We start from the raw sequence: 20648 nt of genomic DNA, 5'->3' as shown, positions 1-20648 counted from the left end.
GCATTCTGAAACTATCCAGTTTTTTTCTATCCACTCGCCTATGCATCCTGTGATCTTGGGGCTTCCATGGCTGGAGAGACATAATCCTCAAATTTCCTGGTCTGACAGGAGAATATCTCGGTGGTCCTCACTCTGTCAGATTAACTGCGCCGCCGCTGTCCAAGGTTCTGATCTCCACTCTGCTGCTCTTAAGGGAGTGGATTTTCTGAAAATTCCCACCAAGTACCACGACCTGGCTCTGGCTTTCAGCGAAACGGAAGCTTCTCATCTCCCTGTTCACCGCGCTGGGGACTGTGCCATTGAGCTCTTACCTGGGGCCGTACCACCGCGCGGAAGGGTTTACCCGCTCTCACAGCCTGAAACTGAGGCCATGAAGGCGTACATAGATGAACAGCTGGCTAAAGGTTTCATTACCCCCTCCACATCTCCGGCTTCCGCCGGATTCTTTTTCGTCAAGAAGAAGGATGGGGGTCTTCGGCCGTGCATTGACTATCGGGGTCTTAATGAGGTGACAGTCAAATACCGCTACCCTCTCCCATTGGTCCCAGCAGCCCTAGAGATGCTCCGCACTGCCCGCTACTTCACCAAGCTGGACCTGAGGAACGCGTTCAACTTGATTCGCATTCGGAGCGGTGACGAGTGGAAGACAGCGTTCTCGACTACATCTGGGCACTATGAATATCGGGTAATGCCGTTCGGCCTTTCCAACAGTCCTTCTGTTTTCCAAGCTTTTGTGAATGATATTTTCCGTGACATGTTACATCAGAGAGTTATTGTTTACATTGATGATATTTTGATTTATTCTGATTCCTTTGAGGAGCATGTCCAGGACGTTCGTGCGGTTCTCAAGCGTCTGATCGATAACCAGCTCTATGCCAAGCTCTCCAAGTGCGAGTTTCACCAGACACGTATCTCCTTCCTGGGCTATATCATCAGTGCGGACGGAGTTCTGATGGATGACAGCAAGGTCAGAGCCGTGGTGGATTGGCCCCAACCTTCCTCTGTTAAGGAGCTGCAGCGCTTTCTGGGCTTTGCCAACTTTTACCGTCGATTCATCCGCAATTTCAGTATAGTCGCTGGCCCTCTCACATCGTTGCTTCGAGAAGGGGGTAAATATTTCAAGTGGACGGCGGATTGTACTGCAGCCTTTGATCGTCTTAAGGAGAGTTTCACTTCCGCTCCTATCCTCCGTCACCCAGACCCTGAGAGGGAGTTTATAGTTGAGGTGGATGCTTCAAGCACAGGTGTTGGGGCTGTTCTGTCTCAGCGGCAGGGGAGCCCGTCGAGGATGTTCCCTTGTGCCTACTACTCTCGCAAGCTTAATTCAGCGGAGCGCAATTATGATGTGGGTGATGGCGAACTCCTGGCCATGAAGGCTGCTTTCGAGGAATGGAGGCACTGGCTGGAGGGAGCTTGCCAGCCTTTTACTGTGCTTACTGATCACAGGAATCTCGAGTACATCAGGTCAGCTAAGCATTTAAATGCTCGCCAGGCTCGCTGGTCACTGTTCTTCTCAAGATTCAACTTCAAAATCACCTACAGGCCGGGCTCCCAGAACGGCAAAGCTGATGCCCTGTCTCGACAGTTTGACGGTCCTTGTGAGGAATTGAGTCCTGAACCCATCGTTCCATCTCCTCTGATCGTGGCCCCAGTTCAATGGGACATCATCTCAGAGATCACCGCGTCCCTAAATAGTCATCCTGCTCCACCAGAGTGTCCCGCTGACCGTCTCTTCGTTCCATCCGGACTTCGTCACCGGGTGCTTCAGTGGGTTCACTGCACCCCCAGCGCAGGTCATCCAGGTATTGCGGCCACCACACAGTTAGTCACCAATCACTTTTGGTGGGGTTCTCTCCAGTCGGATGTTGTAAAATTTGTTCGCCAATGCTCTGTTTGCAATACAGTGAAAGCTTCCCATCTCAAGCCTGCCGGTCTGTTACAGCCTCTGCCAGTACCTCACCGACCCTGGTTGCATATCGCAGTGGATTTCGTTACGGATCTACCCCCGTCACAAGGATTCACTACTATCCTCTCCGTGGTGGATCGCTTCTCGAAGTCCTGCCGTTTCATACCCCTAACCGGCCTGCCCACGGCATTACAAACGGCCGAGGCTCTTCTCAATCAGGTTTTTCGGCTCTTTGGTTTACCCGAGGACATTGTCACGGACCGTGGTCCCCAGTTTACCTCCCGTGTTTGGAGAGAGTTGTTTTCTAAACTCAATATCAATGTCAGTTTGACTTCTGGTTACCATCCTCAGGCCAACGGGCAGGTGGAACGTCTTAACCAGGATTTGATTCGTTTTCTAAGAACCTACTGTCACCAGAATCAGCAGGACTGGAGCCGTTATCTGGCATGGGCAGAGTATGCCCAGAACTCCTTGGTGAAACCTGCCACTGGTCTAACCCCTTTTAAATGTGTTTTAGGTTTCCAGCCTCCGCTCTTCCCGTGGGCCGGGGAACCCTCCGACCTCCCAGCAGTAGACGCCTGGCTCCGGCGCAGTGTGGCTTCCTGGGATTGCTTACAACGCTCCATTCGCCATTATCAGCACCAGGCGGATCGGAGGAGGCGTGAGGGTCCCAGGTATCGTCCCGGCCAGTGGGTTTGGCTCTCTGCGCGAGATCTCCGTCTCAAGCTCCCAAGCAGGAAACTGTCTCCTCACTTTGTCGGACCTTTCAAGATTCTCCACCAGATTACACCAGTTTCTTTTCGTTTAGCTCTCCCTGCCCATTACAAGATCTCACCCACATTTCATGTGTCCCTTTTCAGACCCGCTGTCACCCCCAGGAGAGAGAGAGGTCTGGTGGTGGCCGCTCCGGTGCAGACTCCCCCCATGGAGGTGGACGGCGCTGAGGCTTACCGGGTGCGAGAGGTCCTGGACTCCAGACGTCGCGGCGGGGTGTTACAGTACCTTATCGACTGGGAGGGGTATGGCCCAGAGGAACGCTCCTGGGTCAGGTCCCAGGATATCCTGGACCCTGCATTGATCATTGCTTTTCACCGTGACCACCCAGATCGTCCTGCTCCAAGACCCCGTGGTAGACCCCGCCGCGGTTCAGGTCCTCGCTTCCAGAGCCGCTCGCAGGGTTGGGGGCTCTGTCACAGAACGCTCAGCGACGCCTCCTCCTGGTCGCATCAGATCTCTCTCTCCCGCATATTCGGACTGCAATTCCCATTATCCTTCCCTGCTCATCTCCTGATTATCCCCTCATTATGGCATCTGCTACACCTGTGTCCCATCAGCTCCCCTTTATTTGGACTGTTCTGTTCAGTGTTAGTTTGTGAAGTCTTGATTTACCCACATTTAGTGTCTGTACTGTTTTCTCTGGCTTGCCTGTGTTTTTACGATTTGGACTTGGTACTCGTTTATGATTCTCAGCCGCCTGTCCTGACCGCTGCCTGTTTATACTACTTCTCTTGGATTGCCCTTGTTTGTGAGCTGTTTTTGAGTTTATGTCTGCTGTTCTCTGCTGGCTCACCTGTGTTAATAAATTACTGCAGATGGATCCAAACGCCTCAGCCTCTTCGTCACACTCAAAATCTAGTTTGAACAGCTTATTCAGTGGGATTGGGATTTCAGTGTGAGAGCAAAAAAGTTCCCCACACAGATTATTTGCTTTTGCTTCAGATTTTGCTTAAGGATGAAACATTTCCCCATGCACATTTCACACTGGGTTCAAGTTTTTCCCACACAAATTTGGAGCACTGACCAACATAATTCTGCTTAGTTTGAAAGTGACTTCTGTGTCAGCTGTGCTTCATGTATCACTATTGACAGTGAACTGTCCTTTAATCTATTTTTATAGGCTGTTTAAAAACTACAAATACCTTGCATGTTACAACATACTGTATGACCTAAAACACATACGTGGTCGACTTGTATATTTGCAGGTCATTTTCTTTCAATGATAAATGATTTATCAAATGACTTTTGTTTTGTCAAATTTGTTTTCAAGTCATGAACATGACAACAATGAAAATGGCATTGTAATCATTTTTGAAACCCTGTAAATGTAACTTCCTTATCTTCAAAATGTTGGAGGTAATTTATGGTTTTTGTTTATGGTTTAATTTAAAACAATAAAAAAATGTTAACCTCCTACTATTGTGATCCACCTTGGTTGCCTTTGGTAACAGTCTAAACATGCCATAACACTCAAGTATTCTTCATAAAATGTTTTCCATGGAACAATTACCCCCAAATGGCACCCACCCCTCTCTGATTCACCCTGTGTTCTTGTGTGACTAGATGCCTTAAATCACACAAAAGGGTAAATCATTTGCTTTGAATTGATCATGCATACATTATCCTGAGCAAACCATAACTTATTTGTGGGCTGTTATCCTACAGTGTTATTGATTTTGCTGTAAATGACACTCAAACTGATTTATGTCAGCTCTGGTCTGGATATACAAATGTCAGGGAATTCTCCCTTATACTGTATTTTGTTCAGATATATTGCAAAACTGTATTTAGAGGTGCACCCCAGTCCACATCCTACATTGCTGGAAATGTGTTTAAAATGTAGTCAAATTCAAATCAGTTTTGTTTAATTAGGGGTTTAAGCAGCGCTGAAATCCTATTGTAATTGTTAGAATTTCCAAGGATCAGCATTCTCCCCAAAAAGTGATAGGGCAGACCAAACCGTAAGTCGTAGAGACTTAAAACTTTGAGGGATGGTAGTACCCACCCGTCTAAAACATCAGCAAAGCTCACCCCAATCGGCCTGATGGCATGTTCATGATGGCGCTACAGCGATCAAAAAATAACCTAAACCGTTCGTCGCATGCTCAAGTGCCTTATATCGTTGGAATCCTTGGTTCAAGACAAAAAAAGCGCACGTTTCGGATTTGACAGGTATTTTGGATTTTTCGAAAAACCTACTTTTGCGAACTAGTCCTAGGTTTTTCGCCTGTTCAGAACCAAACCAGTGCAGAAAGATTCTCTGGAGTCTGATTGTCAATAATCTCCAAAGATTCTCTGGAGTCTGACTGTCAAAAATTTTGATTCACGTCCGCAACAGGACGTCAAAACGTTCGAAGTGAGCATGGCCACTTTTACTAAAACGGATGTCCCTCGAAAGGAATGAGATAATTTCACCAAACTCGGTACAGTATGGGCTCGGTCTGTGCGAACAGGGGTTACAATAGTAACCCCCGGGGTCCAATAGTCCAATAGGGGGTCCAATAGTTCACTTTCAGTCTGTTACATTCAACGCTACATCAGAACGACTGACGAATTGGGTTCCCTACCAAAGCGGCACGATTGCTGCCCCTTCTAGCGCTCTACGTTAGCCACGTAATCCCCCCGCACCTACTGGGGCCCTCAGTGAGACTATTGGATAACACTAGGGAAGCGTACCTATGGAAAGGTATGCTAAGAAGACTACATCCTGTCAGTAGGGAGGTATCATGTGGGGATTACACATATGGACTGGCCAACAGGGCAGTAGTACATATGGAAGGTCTCTGGGGTAGCTCCAGCCTAATTAGGAGGAAGTCAATACCGGGAGAGACGGCAAGAGTGGGCTCTGCCAGGGAAAGACACGGGGCTCACCGACAGGGAAGCCATACCGTGAAAGAATACACATATGGGATCACCGTAGGATTCACAACATATGGGCACCTAGCCTAGCACAGGGGCTGACCAACTGGGCATACTCACGAGTGCTAGGCCTAGCATCGGACATCTCAGCTACATCTGACTGCCGACGGTGCTGGAGAAACTCCATACAGGGTTCAACAGTTGGGGAACTCACATGTGGAGCAAATAAGCGCACGTATCCGGTCCTAGGAGGGGAATGGTGCTGCAAGCGAGACAGGGGGCACTCACCCCCAGGGGGCATGGCTGATCTTGGGCTTGGTATACCAAAACTATGGCAACCACTATCCAGAGGGCCAGCCTCTGCTTGGAGACAGCCTTTCCATTTTGCTGTCTGTCTTAGCTGTTCTGAGGTCCTGAAGCTCTGCGTTCGGTCCGCGTATAAGCGCAAAGCACGAACGGGACAGAGCAAAGCTAGGGCTCTGTAAGCCTTGGCAGTAAGCATGGACGAGAACTATCAGGCCTTGGATGGGAAACACGGATTACCCCGCCAGACGGCAACCCTTTGTGGACACAATTGAATCGCAACCGTGCTCCACCAGGGGGATCTCTAAGTACCCGTTGGCTCTACATGGTGGAAGAAGCACCTGCTCGGTATCGGGCAGAAAAAGGTGCCTTCCTGATCTGGTAACCTCTTCATGCCCTTCCGGGAAGGAGGGCACTGGAGCGGGACACTGTTGATCAGCGTGAACCACCCCGGGATACCAATCGTCCAGCCTTGAACGTTTGGGACACGGTGGAGGCCTACACTTGAGCCCGACGCTCTCAGAGGCCTGGGAAAGCATAGCAGTCAGCTCTGGCTCAGACTTGGGCAACACTACTCTCCATGGAGGGGGCAACGCAGCCGAATCTTCATCCCCGGAGGACACTCACCCAGGTGAGCAGGTCCAAAAATGCAGGTCCTGGTCCGCCAGAGCCCCGGATGAAACACTACATGGGAAGGACCAGCGACCTCATCCGGAAGCTCCACAGCTTGCTATGCGCTGGAGGAGTGGGGGGCCTACAGAGATTGGTTCGGCGGGTAAGCCCCCCACTGTGATCCTCAGGTCACCTTGTGTATTCACCGAAGTAGCCCTCTGCTGATCCCCAGCAGAGGAACCAGTTCGGGGCATGGCAGAGGGGACGTTTGATGTAATGTAATCTCGACCACAGCACAGCGATGGTCATCTTCCCACAGTGGGTACATAACTCATCCACGAAAGCCACCTCAGTGTGCTTTAAGCCCAGACACGTGAAGATTGTGGCTGTCAGACGGAGCCAGGAACTGATTGCATCCAGAAACACACGGGTAGAATAACATCTTTAAAAAGAGGCAGTGTCACACCGTGCTTACTCTTTTAGAGAAATAGCTCTTTTATTGTGCTGGTCACAGCACGACTTGCAGACTGTTGGAAGTCAAGTCAAGTCAAGTCACCTTTATTTATATAGCGCTTTTTACAATACAGATTGTATCAAAGCGCTTCACAGTGATAACATGAAAACAATATAACAAAGTTTGTTTCTAAAAAAAATTGCGTCAATGTCCACCTTAAGTAAGGCAGATCAATAATATTATTGAATATTAAATGTCCCCAACTAAGCAAGCCAAAAGCCAAGGCAACAGTGGCAAGGAACCAAAACTCCATCAGGTGACAGAATGGAGAAAAAAACCTTGGGAGAAACCAGACTCAGTCGGGGGGCCAGTTCTCCTCTGGCCAACGAAGGAACAGTGCATGATTCGGGCAGCATTACAAGTCAGATTGGATCGGAACATTTAGAGTATTTTTTGGAAGTCCAAGTAATCACGCCGGTCTTAAGACGAGTAGTTGAGGATCAGTGCCGTCCACCATAGAGAGTCCATATCGCCCGTGTTGAGTCGTCACTTCACAGGCTTTGTGATTGGAGCATCTGAAGTCTCCGTGAGAGGCTGGATACAAACTGGAGCTGACGAACGCCATTTTCTCGGGACTCGCGTCCCGAGATAACAGCAGAAAAGCAAAGGGAAAATAATTAGCGTAGCTGCTGTTCATAATGATGATTTCCATAGCACAGTCGTAAATGATAAAACATGAAGACAGTGACTCTTGCGTCCCAAAATCACCCCCCTCCGTCCCCCACTCAACTGAGCCCCAGCTTACTGACCTCTACGTCCCTCCTGCTGCTGAGACCTAACCACAATCTCACAATCTCTCCGCAACCCAACCATACGTGCCAACCCGTTGACTAAGGCTGTCGAGCCCCACTGGTGCGTGAATAGGCAGTTTCAGTGGACAACGGTTCCGTATGGCATACTACCTACCGCAACACAATATCTGCCCAACCACCCGTCATTCACGCAATATACACAGGAACGTAATGACTGCAAATAGTATGCAACCTATACAGATAACCTACAGTCTCTTCAAGTTTTATAGTATTAAATGCATTTGATCTGATTCAGCAGTATTATAAAAGGTAAGCATTATGTAAATGCTTGGCTAAAGAGATGCGTCTTTAATCTAGTTTTAAACTGGGACAGCGAGTCAGAGCCTCGAACAATATCAGGAAGGCTATTCCAGAGTTTAGGAGCTAAATGTGAGAACGCCCTCCCTCCTTTAGTGGACTTAGATATCCTAGGAATGACTAGAAGCCTCGAATTTAGTGATCTTAAAGAACGCGATGGATTGTAGGGCGATAGAAGGTCCATTAAATACACAGGAGCTAAACCATTTAGGGCTTTATAGGTCAGTAATAGTACTTTGTAATTGATACGGTACTTGATAGGTAACCAGTGTAGAGATGATAAAATCGGTGTTATATGATCATATTTTCTTGACCTAGTAAGAACTCTAGCGGCTGCATTTTGCACTAACTGTAGCTTGTTTATTGAGGATGCAGGACAACCAGCTAATAAAGCATTACAGTAATCTAGTCTCGAGGTCATGAATGCATGAACTAACTTTTCTGCATCAGAAACAGATAGCATGTTACGTAATTTAGCAATGTTTCTAAGATGGAAAAAGGCTGTTCTTGTAACATATGAAATATGATTTTCGAAAGACAAGTTGCGGTCTAGTATAACACCCAGGTCTTTTACCGTAGAGGATAAAGTAACAGGACATCCTTCTATATTAAAGTTGTATTGTAAGTGGTTTTGTGGATAGTTTTTTGGACCAACAAGTAATACCTCCGTTTTATCTGGATTTAGTAGCAGGAAATTATGCGTCATCCAGCATTTTATATCTTTAAGACACTCTGTCAATTTTGATGAGTTAGTGTTTTCATCTGGCCGTGATGAAATATATAATTGAGTGTCATCAGCATAACAGTGGAAATTAATGCCATGTTTTCTTATAATATTACCAAGTGGCAGCATATATATTGAGAATAGCAGAGGGCCTAACACCGATCCGTGCGGCACTCCATAGTCCACTGACGTTATCTTCGATTTTTCCCCATTTAAACAAACAAAATGGTAACGGTCTGATAAATACGATCTGAACCAGCTTAATGCCTGTCCCTGAACACCAGTGTAGTTTTGTAGTCGATCCAAGAGTATTTTATGATCGATAGTGTCAAACGCAGCACTAAGATCGAGTAGAACTAATATTGAGATACAGCCTTGGTCAGACGCTAAAAGTAAATCATTTGTAATTTTAACTAGCGCAGTTTCTGTGCTATGATGCGGTCTGAATCCTGACTGAAATTTTTCATAAATCTCATTTTCTTGCATGAAAGAGCACAATTGAGCGGACACAGTCTTTTCTAGTATTTTAGACATAAATGAAAGATTTGAAATGGGTCTGTAATTTGCTAAGTTATTTGGATCTAATTGCGGTTTCTTAATGAGAGGTTTTATTACTGCCAGCTTGAATATTTTTGGAACATGACCTAAAGATAAAGACGAGTTAATAATATTAAGAAGAGGCTCTTCCACTACAGGTAACACTTCTTTCAGAAATTTAGTTGGTATTGGATCTAATAAACATGTTGTTGGTTTAGATGCAATGATAAGTTTATTTAGCTCTTCCTGTCCTATAGTTGTAAAGCGGTGTAGTTGTTCTTGAGGGGCGATAATTGAGGCTGAATCATAAGACACCATAGAGGATTGTACATTTACAATTGTGTCTCGGATGCTTTCTATTTTCTCATTGAAGTAGTTCATAAAATCATTACTACTATACTGTAACGGAATATTTTGCTCTGGCGATGTCTGTTTATTTGTTAGTCTAGCCACGGGGTTAAATAAAAACCTTGGATTATTTTGGTTATTTTCTATTAGTTTGCGCAGATGCTCTGCCCTGGCTGCTTTTAGAGCTTTTTTATAACGTGACATACTGTCTTTCCACGCGATTCTAAAGACCTCTAAATTAGTTTGTTTCCATTTACGCTCTAGGTTACGAGTTTCTCTCTTGATAGCCTGCGTAGCACTGTTGTACCATGGTGCTTTAGTTTTCTCTCTAACCTTTTTTGATCTAATTGGTGCAACAATATCTAATGGACTAGAGAAAATGGTGCTCAAACTGCTGGTCATTTCCTCTAGTTCATCTGTTTGTTTGGGTTCACTGAGCAGCTGAGATAGATCAGGTAAGCTATTTGAGAATCTATCTATAGTGGTCGGAAGGATTGTTCTGACTGGTCTATAACGTGGCGCAACATGACAAATTTCAGCAGTGCGTATTATACAAGTTACCATGTGATGATCGGTGAGATCGTCACTTTGCGGTATAATATCTATATCGGTTAGATTGGTTCCATATGATATACTTAAATCTAGTGTATGATTTAGACGATGAGTGGGACCACTGACATTCTGCTTGACCCCAAAGGAGTTTAATAAATCTGTAAACGCAGTCCCTAACGCATCATTTGTGTTATCTACGTGTATGTTAAAATCTCCAACAATTATTGCTTTATCGGCATTGACCAATAGATCTGAGAGAAAGTCTGCAAACTCTTTTAGGAAATCAGCATATGGTCCTGGAGGTCTATATACAGTAGCCAAGGCTAGAGATAATAGGGATTTCTTTCTTACATCTAAGAGCGTAACATTTAGCACAAGTACTTCAAACGAGTTAAACCTGTGACCTGTTTTCTGAGTAACATTAAGAATATCTCTATAGATTGTTGCAACACCGCCGCCACGACCGATCAGACGGGGCTCATGTTTATAACAGTATCCTGGCGGACTTTAGACTCATTTAGACCGAAATACTCGTTTGGTTTAAGCCAGGTTTCAGTAAGGCAAAGTACATCGAAGCTATTATCTGTGACCATTTCATTTACAATAACCGCCTTAGGTGTGAGCGATCTAATGTTTAGAGAACCTAGTTTTAGAAATTGTTTTTGTTCACTGATATTTAGATTTTCAGGTTTAATTACAATAAGATTTTTCCTAGATCCTACAGTGGATTTATTATTTGGCCTCACTAAACGAGGAATAGACACAGTTTCTATATAATGTTCTACACTACTTATATCAATTAAATTGGCACAGCAAAGACTGTGATTTGGAATTTGATTTTTTAGTCATACGGTGTGTAACGTCTTGGAGATGTTGTCCGACAGCACAGCCGCTCCGATTCTGCTGGGGTGCAGGCCATCAGCACGGTAGAGCCTAGGTCGCTCCCAGAACAGATTCCAATTATTTACAAAGAGCAGTTTTTGTTCATTACACAATGACATTAACCATTCATTTAGTGCAAATAATCTACTGAACCTTTCCTGTCCTTGTCGGTACGTGGGAAGCGGTCCAGACACGATGATCGTTGCCTCAGGCGCTGTGCTGCGTACCGTCTCGATCAGGCTCCTGTAGTCCTTCTTCAGAACCTCCGTCTGCCGCAGCCTGATATCGTTTGTTCCAGCGTGAAGCACCACAGCTCCGACGCGCTCGTCACCGTTCAGGATCTCGGGAACCTGTGCAGCGACATCAAGAACACGAGCACCAGGAAGGCAGTGAGTGCGCACCTTACCCTTACCTTAGGTAGCGCGGACATGACGGACCATGGAAGTGCCGATGATCACGGCGTCGTCGCGTTCCGACTCGCGAAGAGGGAAGAAGCGGTTCCGGGTGGAGATCTCGAAGACCGGGAGGGGCGGAGAGGTTCTTGCTCTGGTCCTGGCTCGTGTCTTCCGCTGTGGGATCACCCAGGGTCCATGGTGTTGGGTTGGTGCCGGAGTGAATGATGCCAGAGATGATCGCGTCCTCCTGGGCAGAGAAACGCACGGAGTAGAAGAAGTCGGAGTCAAAAAGTTACTAACCACTGACTTGTGAGCATCGGCGCGTGACGTTTCAAGCGCTGATCGCCGATCCCGCAGCTCGGCTTGCTTCTCCAGCAGACCACGGATCTGTTTCTCCACCGATTCCAATTCCAATCGTACCGAAATAAGCTCGAATGTGTCCTCACCTGCACTCAGAGGTAACGTTAGACACACATCCGATATGTTCGCCATAACAGATGAACAGTAGATTAGTAGTGATACTACCAATATCAGCCTGCAATGTGCACAGGAATTCTTTTAGTTCAACTGCAATGAGCATTCAAAGAGAAAATGCTCTTTTAGAGTGCAATGTCCCTTTAAATGGCGACCACCGCTGACGTGAAAGCTTGAACATTCCGATTGCACTTGCTCACCCTTATATACCTTTTCGCAGGGCGGGGTGCGCGATGCAAATCTCGCATGCAAATGTGCATTGGCTCGTTTAGTTTACACTCGAGGGTGATTGGGCTCTCAGACGAGATCCCAATTCGTCAGTTGTTCTGACGTGACGTCGAACATGACTGACTGAAAGGGAACTCCTCTTTCTGAGCAACTTTCCCTCTAGGACCACAGCTGTCAATCGAATTAAATATTGGAGATTTTAAAAAAAAAAAATACTTTCACAAACTAGTTATAGGTTTTTGGCTCAACCTCGATAACTATTAAAAAGCTTTAAAACATATGTTTCCTTAGTAAATTGCCTGTTTTGGCTGTAAATGGTATTTTCCATCTATGATCTAGGTGGTTACAGGCTTGCTAAATAAAACATAATACCTTTTTATACAGATGCTTAAAGGCATTAAAGCACTCGAACTCCGTTAATTGCAGCTATACTTTACTATTTTTTTGTCCATCAAAGTATAACAAACAATTTTTCAACAAATGTCAAAGCAATGGTTGAAATAAGTTCAGCAAGGTTTCCTTTAAAAAATAATTTATTCTCTTGTGTTGTTTAAATAACAAATATTTTTTGAGTTCACATTTACAAAATATTGCTGGCAATAAATATACTGACTCAACATACTCTCAACATAAGAGCTAAAAGACAACAAAATGCCCTGCCACATTACATCAGAAAGAATTACAAGCATTGTAAATCAGCACACATCACAATTGCTTCTCATGAAATATTTGTGTTAATAATTTATACATTTATTAATAAATAATTATGTCATATTTGTGTTAGTAGTCATTCTGATAATAACAAATACATCATCATCAGCACATGGTCAGTGCTGTTCACTGTGTCAGGTATGTATCTTTTTATCGGCATTCTTTAAATAATGTGTAAACAAGTGTTGTAACAGGATGTCTTAGTGTTTCCTCAGTTATCTCAACAATAAATCAATATCACTTCAGTAAACTCAATGATGTAAAGTGATATGTTACAATTCCCTTACTAAAAATAACATCTGTAATATTGAGGTTCACTGCTAGGCTATATTTGTTTAATTTAAAACCTTACAGCATCAAATGTTGACTATTGCTTTCTGCACATTAAATACAGTCATTGTATTTCATAAATAAATAAAAATGTGCCCAAATAATTGTCTTATACATTCACAGTGTAACTCTGTGAGCGTTTTTGTAATAATCTCCGAAACCACATCCAATAGAGGCAGATCATTACAAGCCAGTAGCACACATAAGCTGCAGATCCAAATATCAAAAACTTGATCTCTTCTTTTTTTCCATCTGTTGTCCACTTCTCATTGCATTCCCTGTAGATCGTGTACCCCAGGCCTCCCAACAAGATGGCTGCCCACACTGAAAGGGGTGCCAGGGGAATATAGTTCCCCACCATCTTACGACGACCCGATGTCCCCCAGCTGCTTTTATTCATGGTGATAATGGCAAAGTATTTGGCGGGCAGGAGGCTGGTCATGTAGAGGGCAGAGTATAAGGACATGAAGAGCATCACTGCATTTTGTCGTAGGATGCAGGCATACGCTGCCTTTATCAGACCAATCAACTGGATGCAGCACAAAACCCACAAAATGTCCCATAGAGTGCCTGTCCAGAAGAGCTTGATAATGGTGCCAGTGACAAAAAAAGGAAAGATGCCTGAGACAATGGATTCGTAGGTCATCCACAGGTTATGCTTGTGCCACCACATAGCATTATAGAGCCATTCACGAAAGTAGGATTTGGTCCAACGCGTCTGCTGATTGAGCCAGCGCAGAAACTGGGCGGGAGTCTCGGTATAGCACTTAGAACGGGCAGTATACCTTATAGGAACAGAAACTCACCGTTAAAACATGTCTGTTTGAAATTAAATACAGTTTAGAAGTTTTTCACTGGAAAATAATGTTATGCTCATTATAGAGGACGATCACTTAGCAATTTTACTTCTAAATCATCAATGGTGAATCATATTTGGCCATACAGTAACTACTTACTTTGTAGCATAGCCCATGCTTAGCATTCGATTGGTGAGATGGCGGTCATCCCCAAAAGTGCAGTGGGTGCCGAGAAACTTCTGGTTGTACCAGGATTCCAAAAACTGCTGGAGGAGGTCATTCCTATAAAGACCTGAAGCGAAGATAATCAAACGCAATTATTCATACAGACAAAATATTAAAATGTAGATCAGAGTAACAAAAATACGTCTACTTGGTTAGATCAGATGAGAACTGAGTAATCAGTGCTCTGAGTGAGCCAAAGATAGTTTAAATACTTATTTAAAAAACATATATTATTCATGCTACACTCTTAAAAATAAATGTTCCAAAAGGAGGTTTTCACAGAGATGCCATATAAGAACCATTTTTGGTTCCCCAAAGAACCTGTCTGTCAGTGAACAGTTTTTAAAAGAACCACTTTTTTTCTTATAGTGTTATGAAGACACAATATGAAGACAAACTTTTTTATTTGAAATAAGCTGCACCGATGACTCATTCAGTATAAGACCAAGAACATGCATTTAAACATAGTACATAGGGTCAATTTTGTTTCATATACACTTTTGGTTTAAAAAGGTTTTGTATTACATACCCAAGGGGCCACTGATACAGGAGACACAGTCAAAGAAGGACTGGCAGGACCTCTCAATGTTAAACGCCATCCAGTAGCGCAGGCTGCTCATGAAGCTGATATAGGAGTCTTTAAGGTTAAGGATCATCACGTCGCCTCCCACGGCACCGTATTTCTGGTTACTCTCCAGCACCTTGCAGAGCTCCACTGTGGCCAGAGTGTCTAATTTTGTGTCCGAGTCACATACCTGATTACAAAAAGTAGAATATGAAGAAAATGGAAGAGTGATGGAGTATTTCTTACATATTTTGTTACCCTAAAATTCAAAGCTCAATTTGTTCTTAGTATAAGTGCTTGTAAATATCACTAACCTGTATATAATCCACAGAGGATCCTAGTGACTTGAATGCTGTATACATCACTTCCCTCTTTCCTCCCCATTTTTGCATGATGCAAACACACTTCTTGGTCCTAATGAGTTCTTCAACCTCCAAGCGCTGGGGGTCTTCAAACATCACCCCATCATTTCCTTCAGGGTTCCAAGAGTGGTAGTTGTTTTGCCATATATAACAGCCAGGATCCTGGTCTGCAAAGACCTCCCGGAACATCTCCATCATGTAGCGGTCATCTTCAGAGTTTCCGTCCACCACCATGACAATGCGTAGCAGCTCAGTTGGGTACTGCAGAGCCCGTACAGACAGAAGGCACTCACGGAGATAGGCAGGGTCCTCCTGAAAGGCTGATATAGTAAAGCCAATGGATTTTGTGTAAGAGCAAGGTTTGCGTCTTGCATGCATGCGCCGATGCTCCACAAAGGCAAAAAGGCTCTGAATTAGGACGTGGAAGCTTAGCAGCAGTCCATAGAAACCAAATGAGATGATGTTATATGGAGATGTAGCTATCTCAAAACCACGAATGTACGACCATAACATCACCCCAAGAACCAGGAGAGCAAAAAGAAATGTAAGAATGGCTCGGATCAGAGAGCAAAAACTCCTTAATACTGGCTTAATGTCCATTTTATTATCAAATTGCTAGAAATAATGAAAAAAGAAAAGTATGAAAAAAGATTTACTTTTGAAGGAAAAACACTATTTTAGTAATCATCATCATCAAATATTGGTACTGAAAAATCATCAGGTAAAGTAACTCGAATGTAATTTTTTTTTAAATTACACATAATATAATGTGTAAAATTACACATAAATAGTATAGAATTAAAATCAATAAGCTGTTTGTAACATACCTATTCAGACAAATCTTTACCCAGATTTATTCAACCTTTCCTTAACCTGCTCTCCTCTAGATCTAACTGTTCATTCAGGACCTCAAACTTATAGGCTGTCTCTGAGCTCAGGGAACACCCTTTCTGCAGAAGTGTAATGAGCCTTACGTAGCTCAGAGCACGCCTCACTCAAAGGACTTCGATCCATGACTCACATATATATATACAGAATAAAAATCATTATGGAAAGTCCCCATAAAACATGAAAGCCCAGTGTGTGTGTGTGTGTGTGTGTGTGTATGTGTGTGTGTGTGTGTGGTTCAGGTAAACCCTACATTATGGGGACAAAATGTCCCAACAAAGATGGCAATATCTGTAATCGTGCGGACATTTTTTGCTCCCGTGAGGAAAACAGCTTATAAATCACACTAAATTATGTTTTTTGAAAATCTAAAAATGCAGAAAGATTTCTGTGATGGGTAGGTTTAGGGTTAGGATATATATATATATATATCTATATACACGTTTGGATTTAAATAGGCAAATGCTTTGAGTCTATGACTGGATCATGATTGCAGTGATTATCATGTTTCAGCATAGTTTTTATGTTTGACAATAATTCTTCTAACCCTATGATGGAATAGCTTTTCGTTTCTTAAACAAACATGTAGGAAGACACATCATGGCCATTTTCCAGGATGACAAAGCCAAGATTCATCAGACTCAAATTCTGAAAGAATGACTGAGGGAGCATGAAGAATAATTTTCATTTCACCAAATTAGGGTTCTTCGGCTTGTAACAATAGCAGAACCCTTTTTGGTGCTAAATAGAACCCTTTTTATAAGGTTCCATAAAGAACCATGCTTTGAAAGTGCTATATAGAACCTTAACGGTGTTATAAATAACCTTTTCAATGATATTTATTTTCATTAATATTATATTATTATTATTATTACTATTCTTTTTGTATCAATTATTTATGAAAACAGTTTTTTTAGCCCTCTATCTACCTGCTCTTATATTTTGTTGCCTCTATTTGGGTTTTACATAAAAAAAACAGCATGTAGTGTCAATTAAGTACTTTTATTTTTTTTATTGACATGGCAGATTGTAGCAAAAATGACAGTGCTCTAACAACAGAGGTTAGCTGAATACATATAATAAATAAATAATAAATAACAATTGACAGATATAGATGTAATGAAGACCAAGTTCCAGTGAAATATCTTCACAACCCTCTATGATGTCTTCACGGTCCTTCATTTTGTGTGTATTCTGAGTGGCAGTTTCTCTCTGCAGATGATGAGTTTATGGGACATGACAGCATTTGAAATAAACAATTGAGTTTAGAGTTACATCGTGTCTCTTCCATTTGATTATGTAAAAACAATTATGTTCATGAAGGCCACAATTTACCATGTTAAAAGGAAAAAGTGATATAAAGTCATGGTAGACAGCTTTAATGTTTTTTTGTGACTGGGTATGTTTAGGCATAAAATCATAATTAAAAAAATCAAACAAAATGGATCATAAATTCCATATCTCTGTTCTGTGGAGAAGAGAAGATGAGTAACGTTATCATTTAACTGAACAAAGCTGCTCACGGCTACATGTTCTGTTAAACTAAAAAGAGAAAAAGACATGATTGGTAGGAAATTATTGTTACAATTTTTAAAGTTATTTAATTTATACTATATAATTTATAGACGTTTTAAGAAAGAAATCATTTACCTGTTGAGAGAATGTTGACAGTCGTGTTAGCTGTAGTTAGCTGAGCTCCGAGACAATCAGTAGGGCTAATGAGGAGGCTTTGACAGTTACAGATTTGAAAAACAAAAAGGAGGGAATAAAGAACCCTAAACTCTAATACAATAAAGAACCATTTCAGCATTGGGTTCTTCAGGACGACACGGTGCACTGTTACCAAGTTATTGTTTGTAAAAACTTTGGATTTCGATTGTAAAACTAATTCAAATATAAACAAATGTTTTAAAAATGTGTTATTTGGCAAGTGACCATGGTATAAGCGGGTTAATGCCCTTCGAGGTGTCCATTGTCTAGGTAGCCTATGGACGCTCGCCGTCATTCTACCTGACAATGGACACCTCGTCGGGCATTAACCCTTACTTAATGGACACCCTGCAGCCAATCAGAATCGAGTATTCACCCAGACCATGGTATAAAACATAATAATTAATAATTTCTGAACAATTAATAATTTCTGAACATTGACTCTCAGTCTTTATTCACCTTTTTTTCTCATAGTTTCTCAATAGAATTAATATATATATATATATATTTATATATATATATAGCAGTTGTAATAAGGGCACATTATGCAGTGTCACAACGTTCCACATCTGCGCACCTGGGAAGCCTGTCTTCTGCTGGTTAGATCAGCATTAAAGAATTATCTCAGCTGTTAACAGATAGCCTATAATACTAATATCAGATTTGTCTAATAAACACAACAAATAGAGATGAAAATTAACATAAGTAAGACAACAGTGATACCTATTCAGTGATATCCAAAGATTTCTGAATTTTGGCGCAATTTTTTCTCATTTAGTGTTGATATGGCAACTAGTAAATAGGCTACACTAAGTTGCTTCATGCTAGCACGTGTGGAAGTGTGTTAACTTACAACTAGCCCCGCGTTAGTTTGTGCCTCGCTCACCCCTACTCTCCATTTACGGAGATAATTAGGGCTTTTTCTGTTTAGTTTGTTTTGTAAATAAAATAGTTGTAAAGAGCATAGGCTATTGTATAGCTTCACAGCTTGATCTTTTATCCCACGACTCCCCTGCCTGTATTTCTATTTAAGAAAACAGAATGTCGACCTCTTGTGGTAGGCTACAGTGTTGTGATCTCCTAAAATCAATGTGAATTTGTGTCTACCTGCTCCTGAGCAGCTCCTCTGATGTTCTTGTTTTAATTAATCGAGCAAGTCATGTGCACAGGGTTTCTGACACATTATTCAATAATGTTATTAGGCCAATGTAGGCCTTCTAATTAACTGCCATTGTTACTTTCTGGGATGTTCCCCGACGCGAAATAAGAGGCAGGAGAAGGCTTGCTCAGTTGAATTGACCATTGGCCTTCGAGTTCTGAGTGTCAGAGATAAAATCTTAGGCTATGGTTTATCTGGACAACCCACATTTTGGCTTTGAAGTTCCAAAGGTGAATTTTTTTTTTCTTCTTTTTTCTTTTTTTTTGATGGTTAGGTATGAAAGTTGTTGGTTTAAGTTTATGGTCTTCAAATTTGTTTTAGAACAATCCCGTTTTTCTCATCACCATATTATACCAGCAGAGGGCAGCAACACATCATCTTGTTTTCTTTGTGACTCGGTCGCCCCCTATCGTTCTATTTCTGATTGCTTTTCTATTCGTGAACAAACAAGACTAGCTATATAAAGAAAATTAAACATTACAGTCTTGTTCCTCAACTTTTTTTTTTAAATAGAAATAGTATTATAGTATTTATAGTATTATAGAAAGTGTTTAAACCATAGGATCTAAAAGTGATCAATCTAGATTCTCTCTCGCCTTATTTACTATTTTACTCTGATCACCCATCATGGTATAAAACATGAATCCTTCTCTATCGAACCACAAATTATGTTTTGTAATGTCTGTGGTTTGCACAGTTGATTCATTGTTATCTTCATGGGGGTTACATTCCTATTGTTTTTATTTGGATTTATAAATTTATAAGGAGTAGCATTTTATTAAACTTTATATCTATAAAAGTTTAGCTGTTGTCAAGATGATGTAAGAAATTAGATTAGGCTATTAGTTGACTTGCTGGGAAAGTGGTAATAGGCAACACAGATTGTAAAAGCTATTTCAAAACATTCTGTTCTATTCCAAGAAATTTGCAAGAGATATGTTATTTAAAATAAAAGCCACTCACTAAGATAATGTTTTGCAATGTTGGTGCTTGTGTTAAGATATTGGGGGTTAATAATAGTTGTAAAAATAATATTAATAGTTAAGGCTGACTTAAACTGTATGAGGAAGTAGCAATAAGATTGTGAAAACTGTTACGTGACATGTTCTAAGAAAAGCAAGTTGTTAAAGAGAATAAATGAATGTTAAAGATAATTGATAAATGATAAAAAGTTGAGTCAATATTCAGGTTTTTGAATACATGTAAGGTTTGATATGACGAAACAACAACATTGTGCTATTTATGTAATATTTTAGGGTAAACTATTAACAGAAATCAGAAGGATAATGATGAGTAAAAAATGGTAACCTACAATTGTTACCTTAAGGAGCCTTTTCTATTTGGTGTTGTCTATGTACTAATGTTTTAAGGTTGATGATTTTAGCATGAAGTAGAAACTATAGCTTTTTAATTCTGACGAATGTTGTGCAGCCTCAAATGTATAAGGTTAAAAAGGGTGTTTATTGTGAAATAGTTGTAATATATTGCAAAACTTCACTGTCAAATCCACGTGGTAAAGACAGCTCACTGACATACAGCATTTTCACAGATGGTTGAAAGTCGTATGAAAGCCAAAAGTGGTTTCCAGATGTTTTTGTCAGCATGAAAAAAATATATATGGAACTAAGGAAGTGGGAACTTCTTTGGTTAGTTTGTAAATAATGCCTCTTTTTTTCTAAAT

The 20648-nt window shown here is 42.0% G+C and overlaps 2 protein-coding genes across 2 annotated transcripts in view; both read right to left on the bottom strand.

The window, feature by feature from the left end:
* si:dkey-79d12.5 (maternal B9.15 protein) overlaps positions 1 to 20648 on the bottom strand; it is a 161322-nt gene that overhangs the window by 89922 nt on the left and 50752 nt on the right. The gene's annotated exons all lie outside the window — the stretch shown is intronic.
* Positions 13340 to 15862, bottom strand: has1 (hyaluronan synthase 1). The gene is made up of 4 exons (XM_056267598.1): positions 15163 to 15862; positions 14813 to 15038; positions 14218 to 14350; positions 13340 to 14046 (listed from the first exon to the last, which is right to left on the bottom strand). The coding sequence occupies exons 1-4, from the start codon at positions 15808 to 15810 to the stop codon at positions 13371 to 13373; spliced, it is 1683 nt and encodes a 560-aa protein (XP_056123573.1). The 5' UTR covers positions 15811 to 15862; the 3' UTR covers positions 13340 to 13370.

The sequence above is a fragment of the Rhinichthys klamathensis genome, unplaced genomic scaffold, assembly GCF_029890125.1.
Source record: "Rhinichthys klamathensis goyatoka isolate OS25496 unplaced genomic scaffold, OSU_Roscu_1.1 h1tg000262l_1, whole genome shotgun sequence".
In the NCBI taxonomy this organism is placed as follows: domain Eukaryota; kingdom Metazoa; phylum Chordata; class Actinopteri; order Cypriniformes; family Leuciscidae; genus Rhinichthys; species Rhinichthys klamathensis.
Note: the sequence above shows the minus strand (reverse complement) of the source record. Positions and strands in the feature narration are given on the sequence as shown.

Excerpts from the sequence above, each read along its gene's own strand:
- has1 (XM_056267598.1), bottom strand. The coding sequence starts at position 15,810 with ATGGACATTAAGCCAGTATTAAGGAGTTTTTGCTCTCTGATCCGAGCC. Across the intron at positions 15,039-15,162 it reads CCTCTGTGGATTATATACAG|GTATGTGACTCGGACACAAA; the intron begins GTTAGTGATATT and ends TTTTGTAATCAG. Across the intron at positions 14,047-14,217 it reads AGCATGGGCTATGCTACAAA|GTATACTGCCCGTTCTAAGT; the intron begins GTAAGTAGTTAC and ends TGTTCCTATAAG.